The 14,894-nt window shown below is 40.1% G+C and overlaps 1 protein-coding gene across 1 annotated transcript in view; it reads left to right on the top strand.

Annotated features, from left to right (window-relative positions):
• Positions 1-582: 582 nt before the first annotated feature.
• Dars (aspartyl-tRNA synthetase) overlaps positions 583-14,894 on the top strand; it is a 52,620-nt gene continuing 38,308 nt past the window's right edge. The window contains exons 1-4 of the mRNA XM_029475548.1: positions 583-841; positions 2,603-2,660; positions 4,282-4,374; positions 12,683-12,785. Of these exons, the coding sequence (XP_029331408.1) occupies positions 776-841; positions 2,603-2,660; positions 4,282-4,374; positions 12,683-12,785 (320 nt within the window). The 5' untranslated portion in view covers positions 583-775. The remainder of the gene's footprint in view (positions 842-2,602; positions 2,661-4,281; positions 4,375-12,682; positions 12,786-14,894) is intronic.

Raw genomic sequence — 14,894 nt, 5'->3', positions numbered from 1 at the left:
CGCAACAAGTCAAGGAAAACCTGTAGGCTATTGCTTTTAAAACAGTACTCCATCCTGCCTTAGGAGCCTACCGATCTACCTCTAACACAGCATCCTGCCTTCCCACACAGAGCAGGTTGCCCAGAGACCTCCTCTGACCCAAGAGACAGGCTTCCACAGGGCAGTGAAGGCATCAATTCCAAAAGCGGAGATCCGAGCTTGCAGGACACGAGACAAGCTGTCTGTGAGGGAGGGTGAAAAACAGTGATACTCACCCCATCCCCAACTCCCTGTCTCTAAATATACAAGTAAGCAAGCTCGGGGTGTTTTACACTTAATCCCAGCACTCAGGGAGCAGAGGCAGGAGGATCCTCGTGAGTTCCAGGCCAGACAGCATTACACAGACCCTGTCTTTAAAATAATTAGAATTAAATTTAAAAAGAGGGACTCTGGGAGCAAGGGGAAGACAACTGGGAATGAAGTTAGACCAAGAGGGTAGGTACGTCAAGAGGCTCTGCAGGGCAGATTCCTCGGAGCCTATTCTGCGAGACCACACCCACTTCTGGGTCACGCCCCATGACTCCCGTGGGGCGGGGCAGAAGGAGGAGCTGGCGGCGACGCGCGAGAGCTCGCTGTGGCTCTCGCGATATTTCCGAAGCCAAGGTTCCACGCGGAGACTAGGGGCTTAGAACCCGGGCTGGGAGGGCGATACTGTGCGGGAGGGAGCCGCTTCTTAGCCTGTCCTACGGAAGCCTGCGAGGGAGGGTGGTATCCACTCCCCAAATCCAGTGTCCTGATGCCCAGCGCCAACGCCAGCCGTAAGGGTCAGGAGAAGCCGCGGGAGATCGTGGACGCGGCGGAAGTGGGTTTCCTCCTTTCCCCCCGGGTCGGGGGAGTGCGCTGAGGGAGGGAGTGGGGCGATCCGGGCGCCGCTTCCGTAGCTCCCGTCAGCGCTTTACTCGCAGGCCGCGGCCTAGGGTGTCGTGTCGCAGGCCAGTGCTCCCGAGGACCCCAGGGGCCGTGCCTGGGCTCGCGGCCTCAACTACTCGGGACTGTTTACTCTTGGGACCGTGGCCTGGAAGAACCGTGTTCCTTGGGGGTGGGGGGACGGGCAAACGTGCGGCGCTCGCTGAACCGGAAGTAGCTGCGGCGAGGGTCACCCGAGCCTTCCTCGGTTAGCACGTCCTGCACGGAACACACCAGCCCAGTCCCCGGACATTTCTGATAAAGCACTACTAATCGATACCCTCTTAGCCCTCATAATGTTCTGACCAGTAAAGACAGCCCTTTGCAACACGAACTGCCAGTGTATTTAATGACTTTTCCTTGTGACAGCTGCCAACACGTGTTATCTTGGTTTCCTTTCTCAGTGACCCTGTGAGGTAGGGTAGTTCAGTTCTCAGAGATAACCCTCAGTGATCCATAGCACTTTGCAGAAATCAAGGTTTGAAATACTCCAAGTTAGGTGTTTGTAGTAATACTTAAGCCTTAATCTTTTCCTGGCTCCTATTTTTTTTTTTTTTTTTTTTTGGTGGAGGAATCCAGCATTTGCTAACTACATCATAACTCAGAATAATAAGTTACTATTTAGTTCTGCTGAAATGTGAGTACGAAATAGAAACAATAACACTTTTTTTTTTCTTATTTTCACCCCCCCTTTAGTTCAAATGCACCACCTATTTATGGCACATACCACTATGTGACAGTTCTCTCGTATTGAAGAAACAATTTCAACAAGTGAATGTAGAAGAACAGAAACTGTTTCAGACATCTTTCAAAACTACCTTGTAAAAAAAATCTAAGGAAATTATTTTTGTGTGTTAGTGTGTCTAATTGTATAAATTATCAACACACCATTGTAAGTAGTATAGGTATAAGATACAGTATATGGTAGACATTATGATAGAGTTCTATAAATAAATGGAAGGAACTTATGATCATTGTAGAGGTAAGGTAAGATAAAATGAAAGACTACCTAACTGTTTAATAAGTGTAGTTCATAGCCTGAACTTCAGCTCCTGTTCCTAACTTACTCCATGAAATTTGATAATATTGCCATTCTCAAACTATGTAATCTGTTATATAATAGACTGGGTTCTAGAAATAGGAGGCAGGTGAATTTTCTGGTCATGTTTTACAAAAGGAAAGTTGTAGTTAGCGTGTATCAAACAGCTCCGATTTCTAAAAGCTGAACATCTGGTGCTCAGAAACCTTACCCAAAGCATTGGTTCTCTTTGAACAGCTCTTCCTGTAATAGAAAGTTAATAAAACTGTAAGACTTCATCTTACTCCCTTCACAGGGCAAATTTATATCTCTCCTTTGAAGTAGATTAATCTCCCTTGGAATAAGGTAGTTAAGAAGCATTTTATGCATGTGTAAGTTAACCTGGGAGTACTATTATGCATGATATATCTATGCATATATGTAAATATAATATATAACCAGAAACTGGGTGCTTTTTTTCTTTGTAGTAAGCACATAAGTGAACAAATTTCCATATTTAAAATGGCTGAGTTTAATAGTATACTTTTGGAAATTAATACAAATTTATTTGTAGTTCTAGGTGCTTGTATTTATGTATTTAAATTAAAAGATATCTTACCAAAAAAATTTTTTCCCTAGGATTATGCTAAAGAGAGATATGGGATATCTTCTATGATACAATCACAAGAAAAGCCAGGTTAGTATTTTCCTTGTAATTCTAGAATACTTCATGAAGTTTAAAATAGGGTTGACTAAAGGTTTATTGATGTTAACACACTGTGTAAACATTATCAGCCTGTTGGTCTTAATCTGGAAAAGAATTAATGTATGTATGTATTTATTTATTTATTTATTTATTTATTTGAGGCAGAGTCTTGTGAATTAGGATTACCCAGGCTGGTCTTGAACTCTGTGTGGCAGAGAGTGACTTTTAACTGCTGACTTACCCTCTACCCCTCTTGAGTGCTGATTTATAACTAGCATGTACCACCAATCCAATCAGGTCTAATTTTTAAATTTTTGGTTTGTTTGTTGAAACTGGATTTCTCTGTAGTCCTGGCTGTCCTGGAATTCACTTTGTAGACCAAGCTGGTCTCAAACTCAAAGATAGCCACCTGCCTCTCCTCCTGAGTGCTGGGATTAAAGGCAAGTGCCATCATTGCTCTGCCAGACCTTCCCTTTAAACCCTCAGGCTGCTCTGTCTTTTTTTGGTTGGTTGGTTGGTTGGTTGGTTGGTTTTTTTTTTTTTTCTTTTTTCGAGACAGGGTTTCTCTGTGTAGCCCTGGCTGTCCTGGAACTCACTTTGTAGACCAGGCTGGCCTCGAACGCAGAAATCCACCTGCCTCTGCCTCCCAAGTGCTGGGATTAAAGGTGTGAGCCACAACGCCCGGCTGCTCTGTCTTTTCTCTCTCACAATATGTGTATCCTGGATTTGCACAGTAGATGCAGCAGACATCCTCTTGGTCTGTAGTCTACTGGCAGCATTCTTCTTTGGTTTCCTTTGCTTTGGGCCTTGAGAACCATAGTGTTCTCCTATAAACTGTATTTCTTTACAGTTGCATCTTCGCCTTATGAGACTAACTAGTGTATTTAGACAAAGTAGACCCCTATGAAAGGGTCATCCACCCCAGAGAGGTCTTGGCCTACAGGTTGAGAGCCCGCTGTATTAGAGACTAGCGAATCTTTAGCACTTTCTTTATCTTTAGCCTCCTTTAGGACATTTTCTCATTCTCTCCCATGAACTGCTAGTGGGAAAGATGCTAACTACAGCCCTGGGCCTACACCATCTCAACCTGAGGCAAGGAATTTCAAGAGCCTTTCGCTGGCATCTAATATTAGTTTTAATCAATGCTTCCCTTGGTTACTCAAAGTTCCAAGGAATGAGAAACTATGATTATCCAGGCCTGTCAGAGACCCTCGTAACTAGCCTATTTACATCAGGTGGCTGTTTTCACAGCATGTACACAAATCATCCTGTTAGCTTTGGCCCGGCCAGGCGAGGTACATCGTATTTGGCTACTTAAAAGCATTGACATGTTGAACAAATTTGCAGTGTGAAATGTTTATGACTACAGGATAGACTAACTTAGAAGAAGGATAGTTAGGAGCATTTTGCTCTAGTCTTGGGCAAGTAGCTTGGTTTAAGGTGGTAGCAAGTAGAAGATAGTATAGTTAGGACGTGCAGTTCATAAAGGAGGCATTGCAGAGAGAGAAAACATCAAAGAGAACTATTAAAGTGATAGCAGGGTTTTAAGCTGAATATCAGACGATTATCACTGTAAATCTGAACTTTAAAATTGCTTTATTGTGTATTACAGATAGAGTTTTGGTTCGAGTTAAGGACCTGACAGTACAAAAAGCTGATGATGTTGTTTGGGTCCGTGCAAGAGTTCATACAAGCAGAGCAAAAGGTAAGATTGGCTTAATGGTTATAGCTCTTTGGATGTGTATACATTTTTTTTAAAAATCTTAATGTGTATAAGTGTTTTGCCTGTTGTATGTCTTTGTATGAGTATGTATATGTATAGGCTCAAGTGCCTGCAGAGACCAGAAGAGGGCTTTGGATCTCCTGGGGTTGAAGGTAAAGGCATTTGCCAGCTGCCTAACAGAATTTGTGTTTTAAAGGGAATGGAACATGGGTCCTGAGTAAAAGCAGTATATGTATCAGTCTATGTATCCCCACATTGTATATTTATAGATGTAATTATTTAGGTAAGAGAATATTAAAAGAAACATTAAGGTTGTTTAAATCTCAATTTTTATGGAAGAATGGCATTGGCCTACTCTTCAGCATTTTCTAAAAATTTAATGACATTTATATTTATTATAACTTCATTTGTATCTTCCTGCTTTTCAAATTTAATCATACCTATACATATGTGAAGAAGGCAGAACAGACATTCCTAATTCACTTTTTAAAACTTATTTATTTATTATTTATTTAATGTATATGAGTACACTGTAGCTGTACTGATGGTTGTGAGCCACCATGTGGTTGCTGGGAATTGAACTCAGGACCTTCAGAAGAGCAGTCAGTGCTCTTAACTGCTGAGCCATCTCTCCAGCCCCACTAATTCACTTTCTAAAGAAAGATAAAGTTGCTTGCCCAGTCTCATCATAATTGGTAGACTATGAACAGAACTCACAAAGCTAAGACATCCTTAAAAAAACAAAATTTTTAAAAAGATTTATTTATTTATGTATATGAGTGCTTTATTTCCTTCCACGTATGCCTGCATTACCGAATAGGGTATCAGATCCTAGTATAGATGGTTGTGGGAATTGAACTCAGGTCCTCTGGAAGAGCAGTCAGTGCTCTTAACCACTGAGCCATTTCTCCAGGCCCAAGCTAAGTCATCTTAGTCTCTTCAGAAGAATTTTTTTTAATGTGTTTCATATTACAACATTTCTTAAACTTTATTTAAAGCATTTTATTACAGATTAATATATGTATATAATTTTAAAAATCCTGCCATTCTATATTCATGCTTCCCAATACCATTAATTATTATTAAGACTTGTCTATTCTAATATCAAAATCTTAAGTAAATGAATACTGTTGTTGGACTTTGAAAAGTGTACTAGTAGTTTTAAATTGATGACAGTTTGAACCAACCATTCGTTCGTTCTCTCTCTCTCTCTCTCTCTCTTTCTTTCTTTCTCACTCTAGACTGGAAACCTACCGACCATTTGTTCTTTCTCTTTTTTAACTATTAAAGATTTACTTTATTGCATGTATTTGTGTGGGTATATGCATATGAGCACTGGATCAAAGGTGTGAGTCATTGTGTTGAGCTCAAGCACTTTTTTGTTGTTTTATTTGTTTGTTTTTGGAGGCAGGGTCTTTCTGTGCAGTTATGGTAGCCTGAAACCCTATGTAGATCAGGATGGCCTTGAACTCACAGAAATCAACCTGCCTTTGCTAGGATTAAAGATGTGTACCACTATGCTTGGCTCTTTTTCTTCATTTTCTTTTAAGATTGTTGTATTGAGCCATGGCGCACGCCTTTGATCCCAGCACTCGGCAGGCAGAGGCAGGCGGATTTCTGAGTACTAGGCCAGCATGGTCTACAAAGTGAGTTCCAGGCCAGGACAGCCAGGGCTACACAGAGAAACCCTGTCTCAAAAAACAAAACAAAAAGATTGTTTTATTGAGCTGCCTGACATGGGTGCTAGAAACTGAACTCTATTCTTCTGAAAGAACAAGTGCTCTTAGCCTGCTGAGCCATCTGTCCAGCTCCATACTGTATTCAAATAATGGGACGATAGAAAGCCGGACCATGACTTCCTTCAGACCTACTCCTCTCCCCTCTTTAAAAAATAACTCTTGTCCATGTGTCTTAGGTTTTGTTTGCTTGTTTGCCTAATTGTTTGTTTTGGGTTTTTTGGTTTTGTTTTTTTTGGTTTTTCGAGACAGGGTTTCTCTGTGTAGCCCTGGCTCTCCTGGAACTCACTTTGTAGACTGGCCTCGAACTCAGAAATCCGCCTGCCTCTGCCTCCAGAGTGCTGGGATTAAAGGAGTGCACCACCATGCCCAGCTTGCTTTTAACTTTTTAAACTTTATACAGGATAATGTATGCTACTTCTGGTTCTCTGTGTGTAAGTAAGGCAGTGCCTTATAGGACATTGAACTAAGCAAATCATGGCCTTCAATGTCACTGCCAGAGCCAAAGAAAGAACAGTTGTGTTTGTTAGCACATGGCCAGAACTTGGTACTGATCATCATAAGTACCTGTGGGAGTAGTTGGAGTGGACAGTTCTGTGCCAAGACACTAGTACTGGCTTTTCTGTCCTGGGTTTTCAGAATCCTTTTGAGCAGACGATTTTAAAGCTGTGGTATTTAGAAATACTTTCACAGAGATAGCTTGGAACTGTGGCCCTGAAGTTGACTGTAGGTCTGTTGTGTTAATGAAGCCTACAAACATGAAGTGAGGGATAACAGTTTCCATTCTTTTCTGTGAATAGTTATGTAATGAATGTCTTTGTCATTATGACTTTTGTCCATACTTAATTTCTTTTACATACATCCTAAGAAATGTATTTTTTGAGCTGGGTGGTGGTGACACAGGACTTTTCTTCCTAGCACTGGAGAGGCAGAGGCAAATGGACCTCTGTTAGTTCAAGGCCAGCTTGTCTACAGCCAGGACACCCAAGACTACACAAAGAAACTCTTATCTCAAAAACCAAAAAAGAATGAGAAAATTTACTAAAATATAATTACATCATGGCCATTGCCAGATTGCCCTTCAATTAGCATGGGCTACGATTACTTTTAGCCAGTTACAGTTGAATGCTTTTTACTTAATTCTTTGAGCATTGAATATTCTTTTTTTTTAAATGTGCTCATTTGAGAAGTAAATAACATATTGCCATCATTTGCTTCAACTTTTGTTGCTCTCAAAGCACTAACATCTTGTTCCTTACAATTAACTTTTGTGGTTGCTTTGCTGTGGTGGTGGTGGTGAGGCGGGAGTTGTTGTTGTTGTTGCTGTTTTGAGACAGGGTTTCTCTGTAGCCCTGGCTGTCCTGGATCTCACGCTGTAGACCAGGATGACATCACAGAGATCTTCCTGCCTCTGCAGCCTCCCAAGTGCGGGGAAAGGTGTGACTCACTGTGCCAGGATGATTTGTTTTCTTTTTCTTTCATGTTACCTGTTTTGAATTATTGTCTGGTTTTTTGTTTGTTTTTGTGAGGGGTGATTCAGTGTTCTTATAAACCTTTAAGAACTTTATATGCTAGTCCTATTAATTTTTGTTCAGGTCCCTTAGAACTGGGTTATGTAGGGTTTTGAGCTGCCTTGTGGGTAGTGGGGCTCAAACTTGGATTCTCTGGAAAAGGAGCTAGTGGTCTTAACTGCTGGGTCCAGTCTCTCCATTAATAATATATTACTATTGTATAATTTAGTCCTTGGTTTCATTGTTTACTGGTTTTCTTTTTGGAACAGTGTTCTCAGGTTCTCTCCGGATGAGCTGCTTTGCCTTTCTTTGTTTAGGTTTGTTTTAGTTGTTTGGGGCTTTTTGTTTGATTGGTTTTTTTGTTTTTAGATATAGTGTCCCATGTAGCCCTGGGAGGCCTCAACCTCAACTATCTGACTATTGATTATCTTGTTCACCTCCAGAGTTCCAGGATTATAGCTATCTACCACCACACCCAACTTTATTTTCCCGCTTTGGTAGATTTTGTTTAGAGTCTCTCTGTAGCCTGGTGCTTGGGTCTTGGCCTTCACAGATGTGGCAATTTGGTGACCTGGTTTTGCAATTTAGGATTAGGGCAGAGTGAGCTCAAGGGGACTCTCACTGCTCAGCCCCTCCTTCCTGCTCTGTGGCCTTTTTGTTGCAATATGGTTTTTGTTTTTAGTAGAAGAGATTTAGGATTTTACCTAATTAAGGAATATTAAACTTTTTTTTTTAAAGTACTTTGCCCCTTCATAGTTTCTTTCCAGTAGCAGATGTGTCAGATCTTGGGATGTTTGTTTCCTTCTGTGTTTAACTCCTAGATGCCCCCACATTACTCCTCTGTGTGTTGAATCCCACCCTAAGGGTGAATCTTGAGTGTGGTTTTTTTTTTTTTTTTTTTTTTAGTTTTTCGAGACAGGGTTTCTCTGTGTAGCCCTGGCTGTCCTGGAACTCACTTTAGACCAGGCTGGTCTCGAACTCAGAAATCCCCCTGCCTCTGCCTCCCGAGTGCTGGGATAAAAGGCGTGCGCCACCACGCCCGGCTCAAGGGTGAATCTTGAGTGTAGTTTTTTTTAGCCCTGACTTTTCCTTTTGTGCCTTATCTATGATTATGTAATTTAATTTTTTTTATTTTTTATTTTTATTTTTGCCTAGAAAGACCACTCAGTGGTAAAGTGCTTGTTGATTCAGCATAAGGCCCCGAGTTCAGATGTCTAGAACCTACCCTTAAAAGCCAGACACTGTGGCATACACCTAGAACCCCAGCACTGAGATGGTAGAGGTGAAGACAGGTGGGTTCCTCTAAGCTTCCTGGACAGCCAGTATAGTCAGAGTGACAAGCTTCAGGTTCAGAAACTGTCTGAGTTACATCCTGAGAGTCCATATGGCAGAAGAAAAGAACCAACTCCTGCAGGTTGTCCTGTGACTTGCGGGGGTGGGGGGTGGGGGGCTGCTATTGAGGAAAGACATCCTGCCCTCCACATGTGCTTACATAGGGAAGCACACCAGCCCACACATATGTGCATACTTTACATACATGTTTGTTTTGTTTTGTATTTTGAGACAGGGTTTCTCTGTATAGCCTTGACTGTCCTGAAACTCACTCTGTAGATCAGGCTGGCTTCGAACTCAGAAATCCACCTGCCTCTGCCTCCCGAGTGCTGGGATTAAAGGTGTGCGCCACCACTGGCTACGTACATATTTTTAAAAATCTTTTTAATTAAGAAAGATTTTTATTATAGAAAGGGTGTGTGTTTGTGTATATGTGGTGGTTTGTTGTTTGTTTTGTTTCTCAAAGTTTCATTATGTACTCCTGGGTGGCCTAAAATGTCACAGTATAGAAAAAGTAGACCTTGACCTCATAAGTGTTGACCTGACTCTGCCTCTAGGGTGCTGAGAGTAAAGATGTATACTAGCATGCCCAGACTATAGAAAGTTTTAAAACTATAGAAAAATAGAAGAGCAAAGTTCCCTGTTATTTTATCAGCAGTTACTAGCCACATTTTGATGTTTTTCCTTATCAATTTTAACATACTTGGTTTTTATGTAATTCAAAAAATATTTTGTGTGTATGAGTGTTTGCATGTATATATGTGCACCACATATAAATAGTGTTTAGGCCATCAGAAAAGTTGTTGGGTCTCCTGGACCTGGAGTTAGAGAGAATTATGAGTTGACATGTGGGTTCTGGGAACTGAACCTGGGTCCTTAACAAGAGCAGCAATTACACTTAACTGCTGAGCCATCTCTCTACCCCCTTAAAATACTTATTAACAAAAACAAAATTGGAACTATGTATACAATTTGATCAGTTTTATCATGTAAATGTTTACTGAATATTTATCATCATATACTCAGCGTTCCACATAAATTGTATATAGTTATCCACCTACAAAACAGGAATGATAAGCAACCCTCAAATAAGCTGCCAATATTAGAAATACTATTAACAAAAAAATTAATAGCATTAAGGGGCTCTGCCTTTAAATATATCATCCTCAAGAAAAAAAATATGGGGCTGGAGAGATGGCTCAGTGGGTAAGAGCACCCGACTGCTCTTCCGAAGGTCCAGAGTTCAAATCCCAGCAACCACATGGTGGCTCACAACCATCCGTAACGAGATCTGGTGCCCTCTTCTGGAGTGTCTGAAGACAGCTACAGTGTACTTACATATAATAAATAAATCTTTAAGAAAAAAAATATATACATGTGTGTGTGTGTGTATATATATATATATTTTTTTTTTTTGGTTTTTCGAGACAGGGTTCTCTGTGTAGCCCTGGCTGTCCTGGAACTCACTCTGTAGACCAGGCTGGCCTCGAACTCAGAAATTCACCTGCCTCTGCCTGCAGAGAGGCGTGCACTACCACACCTGGTTTGTAAATTTTTTTAAGATTTATTTATTTTATGTATATGAGTACACTGTCGCTGTCTTCAGACACACCAGAAGAAGGCATCGGATCCCATTACAGATGGTTGTGAGCCACCATGTGGTTGCTGGGAATTGAACTCAGGACCTCTGGAAGAGGAGTCAGTGCTCTTAACTACTGAGCCATCTCTCCAGACCATAAATTATAAATCTTTATATTAAGAAAAGTAAACCTTTGAGAAGTATGCTAGTCTCCATTTTGCAAATGAAGAACAGAGACCCACAGTGGCTTAATAGTTTTCCCGGGAGACCACTTTGTAGAAGTGATAGGATGTTGTCCCTGATCTTTAGAGTTCAAAGTCTTCCTGGGATGGTAGTGACCCATGTCTTTAATAATCCCAGACCTGTTCCTAGTCTACAAAGCAAGTTCCTGGACAGCCAGGGAGCCACAGAGAAATCCTGACTTAAAAAATCCATCCAGTAAATCATACAAACAAAAAACAGGTTTCAAAGTTTTTTACTCTATCAAAGGGTTTGGTGGAGTGTTAAATCCTTAGTGTTGACCCTTTTGTAAACTCCTTAGACCTCTCCATTCACTCAGAGTCCTTTGTGCTGGTTTAGAGCTGTATTGTATTGCTGGGCAGCTTTATAATGCAGGGAAGGCTGGACTGCTTTTGTATGAACTACAACAGCTAAAATGCTGGTTTCTCTCAGCCTGCACTGGGTTTATAATAAGCACACCACCTTCCATTTCTCCATACATTGTGTTCTAAGTGGGACAAGATCCAGCTGTGGGTTCTATAGTATATATAGTATAGTAATATTCTTAGATAATGTCATTTTGATCATGTGCACGTTTCTGGGGTCATTTTTATCATCCAGTATCTTCAATGCCTTTGAATTTGTTTAATTTTAACTTGCATGTGAATCAAATTGTAAAATATGAGGGAAAAGTTAGTGTCCTTTTTCATGATAAAAATATGCCAATTATGTGACTGCAAGGTCAATAAATTCTATCTCTGTTGACATTCTTCCTGCAATCTACCTTTCTTAATCTTAAAATTTTTTTATTTGTTTTTGTTTTGTAGTTACAGATCAAGCTTGTCTCAAACTCAGAGATCTTTCTTCCTCTGCCTCCAAAGTGCTGGGATCAAAGGTGTGGGCCAAAATGCCTAACTAACCTGTCTTTTAAATTCATGATTGCACTGTGGTACACATTTTAAAATACTGTGTGTTGAAAGTAGTGACTATTTGCTTCCAGTTTTTGCTTCTTTTTTTTTCTCCCAAGGTTAATTCTTAATATAAAGGAATAATTAAAAAAAACATACCCTTGTGGTGTTTTATATGATAGTCTGATAAGACAAGTGCTCTTGGAAAGATTAATTCATTTTTATGAGGAAATAGTTTTCTAGAATTTGATCAGAGATTTAAAATGACCTGCTTTGGAAGAAGAGGGATGGATGATACAGGATGCATAAGTAATATTTTTCAGATTAAGAATAAGAAATGACAGCTCTGTATGAAAGGAGGGGAAGCAAACGGTCAGCATACCTGAAAATATAATTGGTTACAGGACTTACTAAAAGGTGGCATTTTACTGGCAAAAGTAAAATTGCTTGAAGATTTAAAACGTAGGACTATTGCAGAGGACAAGTGAGTGGGGAAGTGGAATGCAACAGGAGCTATCCTGCTAATCTGTGTGCTCTTTAAAATGTCCTTTGGCAGAAAGAACTCTGTAGATGGACCACCGCAAAGCGCACTGTCCTCTGACTAGTAAACACTTGCTTAGCACTTTTGTGATTGCATGATTGAAGTTTCCATGGCAGTTAGCTCAGCCTCCTTGCCTGTAGAATATAGAAGCATTAGTTGAATAGTGAAAGTCATCTGAAATAACTTGTAATTTGTTCAATGTTATAGAATAATCATCTAGATTTATGTATCTCTATGTTCTCAGAAGAAACCTGTCAAATGCACTTTTTGTTATTCATAAAAACTAGTGTTTCTGTGATTGTCAGTTGAGTGTGGGTATTTTGGCTTTGAAAGCTGATAGATGAACATACACATATACCTGATGAGTGTATAAATTTTGACCTAGTCTTAAAGTAGAAAGGCATTTCCTTTGTAAAACCTGAGTTAATATGTTTCTGATGTACCGTGTTCTCTGTCTCATGCAGGGAAGCAGTGCTTCTTAGTCCTGAGGCAGCAGCAGTTTAATGTCCAGGCTCTTGTGGCAGTGGGAGACCATGCAAGCAAGCAGATGGTTAAATTTGCTGCCAAGTAAGTAAGCAATTATATCCTGTTGTCAGAATAAACAATGGTGGGAACCAAGACTCCCAGGGGTTTGGACCATTTTCATACATTAACATCAATGCTTCGTTTGTTTAAAAATGTAGTTATTTAAATTGTCAGTTCAGTGTTGCTTGAATACATTAAACTCACAAAGGAGAAAATATGGAGCACAGGCTTGTGATTCATTTGGAATTGCTGAAGCTGCACTCTTCACAGACAAGTCACATTACTTTTAAGTAGAGCAACAAAAAGCCTGGCATCCTGAACAGGGCACAGCAACTTGAGTTTGCTGTATTTGCTGAGCTCCCTTCCCCCACCCCTTTGAGATGCATAATGAGCAACAAGTTTTCTAACTAATAAAAGTATGTAAAGAAAGACAATGTGCTTTTGCAGATGATTTCCTCCTGAAGGAAGTCAAACATGTATTAATAATGTTACAGCTTTTAACTTTGACACCAAAGAGTCTAGGGGAAAAAAGAGATAAAACTTGCTTTTTTCCTAGCTGTAAAGGAATTGCTGCCTGGCTCAGAGCTCTATAGAAAAACATTGTTTTGTTTTAGTTGCAAGAAGCAGGACATTGAGATAGGAAAGAGGGGTGGTTAGGTACTCTGACTCTTCGTGGTTCACGATGTAGCCATTTTGTTAGCATGTTTTTCTTAATTTAGTATTCTCATGATAATGATTAAAGAGCCATGGGGAAATGAATGGATGATCTTTTTTGTTTTCTCTCTCTTTTTTTTTTTTTTTGAGACAGTGATTCCCTGTGTAATCTTAGCTGTCCTGGATCTTGAGCTATAGACCAGGCGGGCCTCGAACTCATAGAGATCCGTCTACCTCTGTCAAGTACACTGTATATATACATACACCCGGGATTAAAGGCGTGTGGCACCACTGCCCTTACATTTTAAGTGATAAGTTAAATCTAAAGTAAATCCTGTAAAATATTTACTTAAAGTAAATGGTCATGGAAATCACAGATGGCCATGCTAAATTGTATTTAAAATACTTGGCAAAAATCAACCTCAGACAAAAAGATCTATTGATTTTTGTCTTTTATATATTATTTAGTTCTGGGAAACTAATAAATGATACTGATGGTTTTACATAGCACACACTTCCTCTATCGGGTTGTTATAACTTTAGGGCTAGATTCCTACATCTATAATATATTATAGTTGAAAAACCTTATGAAAATCCATTAACCCTAGCTGGCTGGCTGTTGGTAGTACATGCCTTTAATCTCAGCACTCTTGAGCTGGAGGCCATCCTGGTCTACAGAGTGAGATCCAGGATATCCAGGGCTACACAGAGAAAGAAACCCTGTTTCGAAAAACTAAAAAAGAAGAAGAAAATCAATTAACCCTTAATATTCACTGAGGGGTTCCCTACTGATTGTGGGCACTGGGTATCTGTGATAGCTAGTGTGGTCCACAAAAAGTATTCCTTTTATTCAGATCATTCAGGAATCCCGAGAATTAAACAAGTAACAGTAATTGATATATTAGCCCAAACTTACTACCTGGTAAAAGTACTTACAAATAGTCTTGCAAACAGAATGTAGTTCACCAGTGTCCTGTGTTTATAAATTAAAGAAAGGCCATGCTTTCATTGCACAAGTGATAGTCAAGGGTGATATCAGCTGGTCTAGCCAGTTGTAAAGTACTTGGAGCATACCTGTGTTCAGTACCCAAGAACCCACTGAAAAAATCCAGGCATGGTGGTGTGTTCTTATTATCCCAACACTGGGAAGGCAGAAACAGGAGGATCCCTGGAGCTCACTGATTAACCAACCTATTGTGCAAGGCAAGACCCAGGACAATGCGAGACCCTTCCTCAAAATACTGGTAGTTTGAGGAATGATACCTACATGGTTTTGTCCTCTGACCTCCATGGGCATTCACCTACTCACAAATACGAGAAATCAATTTTCTTTTAAACAGAGAAATATAGATAATTCTACATTCATGATTTATAAAGTAGAACTCAATGAAGATCTAGATGGCATTCATACTTAACAGTTAGGCTGTAAGATTTTGTTGTTGATCCTTTGGTTTTGTTTTGGTTGGTTGGTTTTTTGAGACACAACTTGCCTCTGCT

Source organism: Mus caroli, chromosome 1, assembly GCF_900094665.2.
Source record: "Mus caroli chromosome 1, CAROLI_EIJ_v1.1, whole genome shotgun sequence".
Classification (NCBI taxonomy): Eukaryota; Metazoa; Chordata; class Mammalia; order Rodentia; family Muridae; genus Mus; species Mus caroli.
This window is presented reverse-complemented; position numbering and strand designations above follow the sequence as displayed.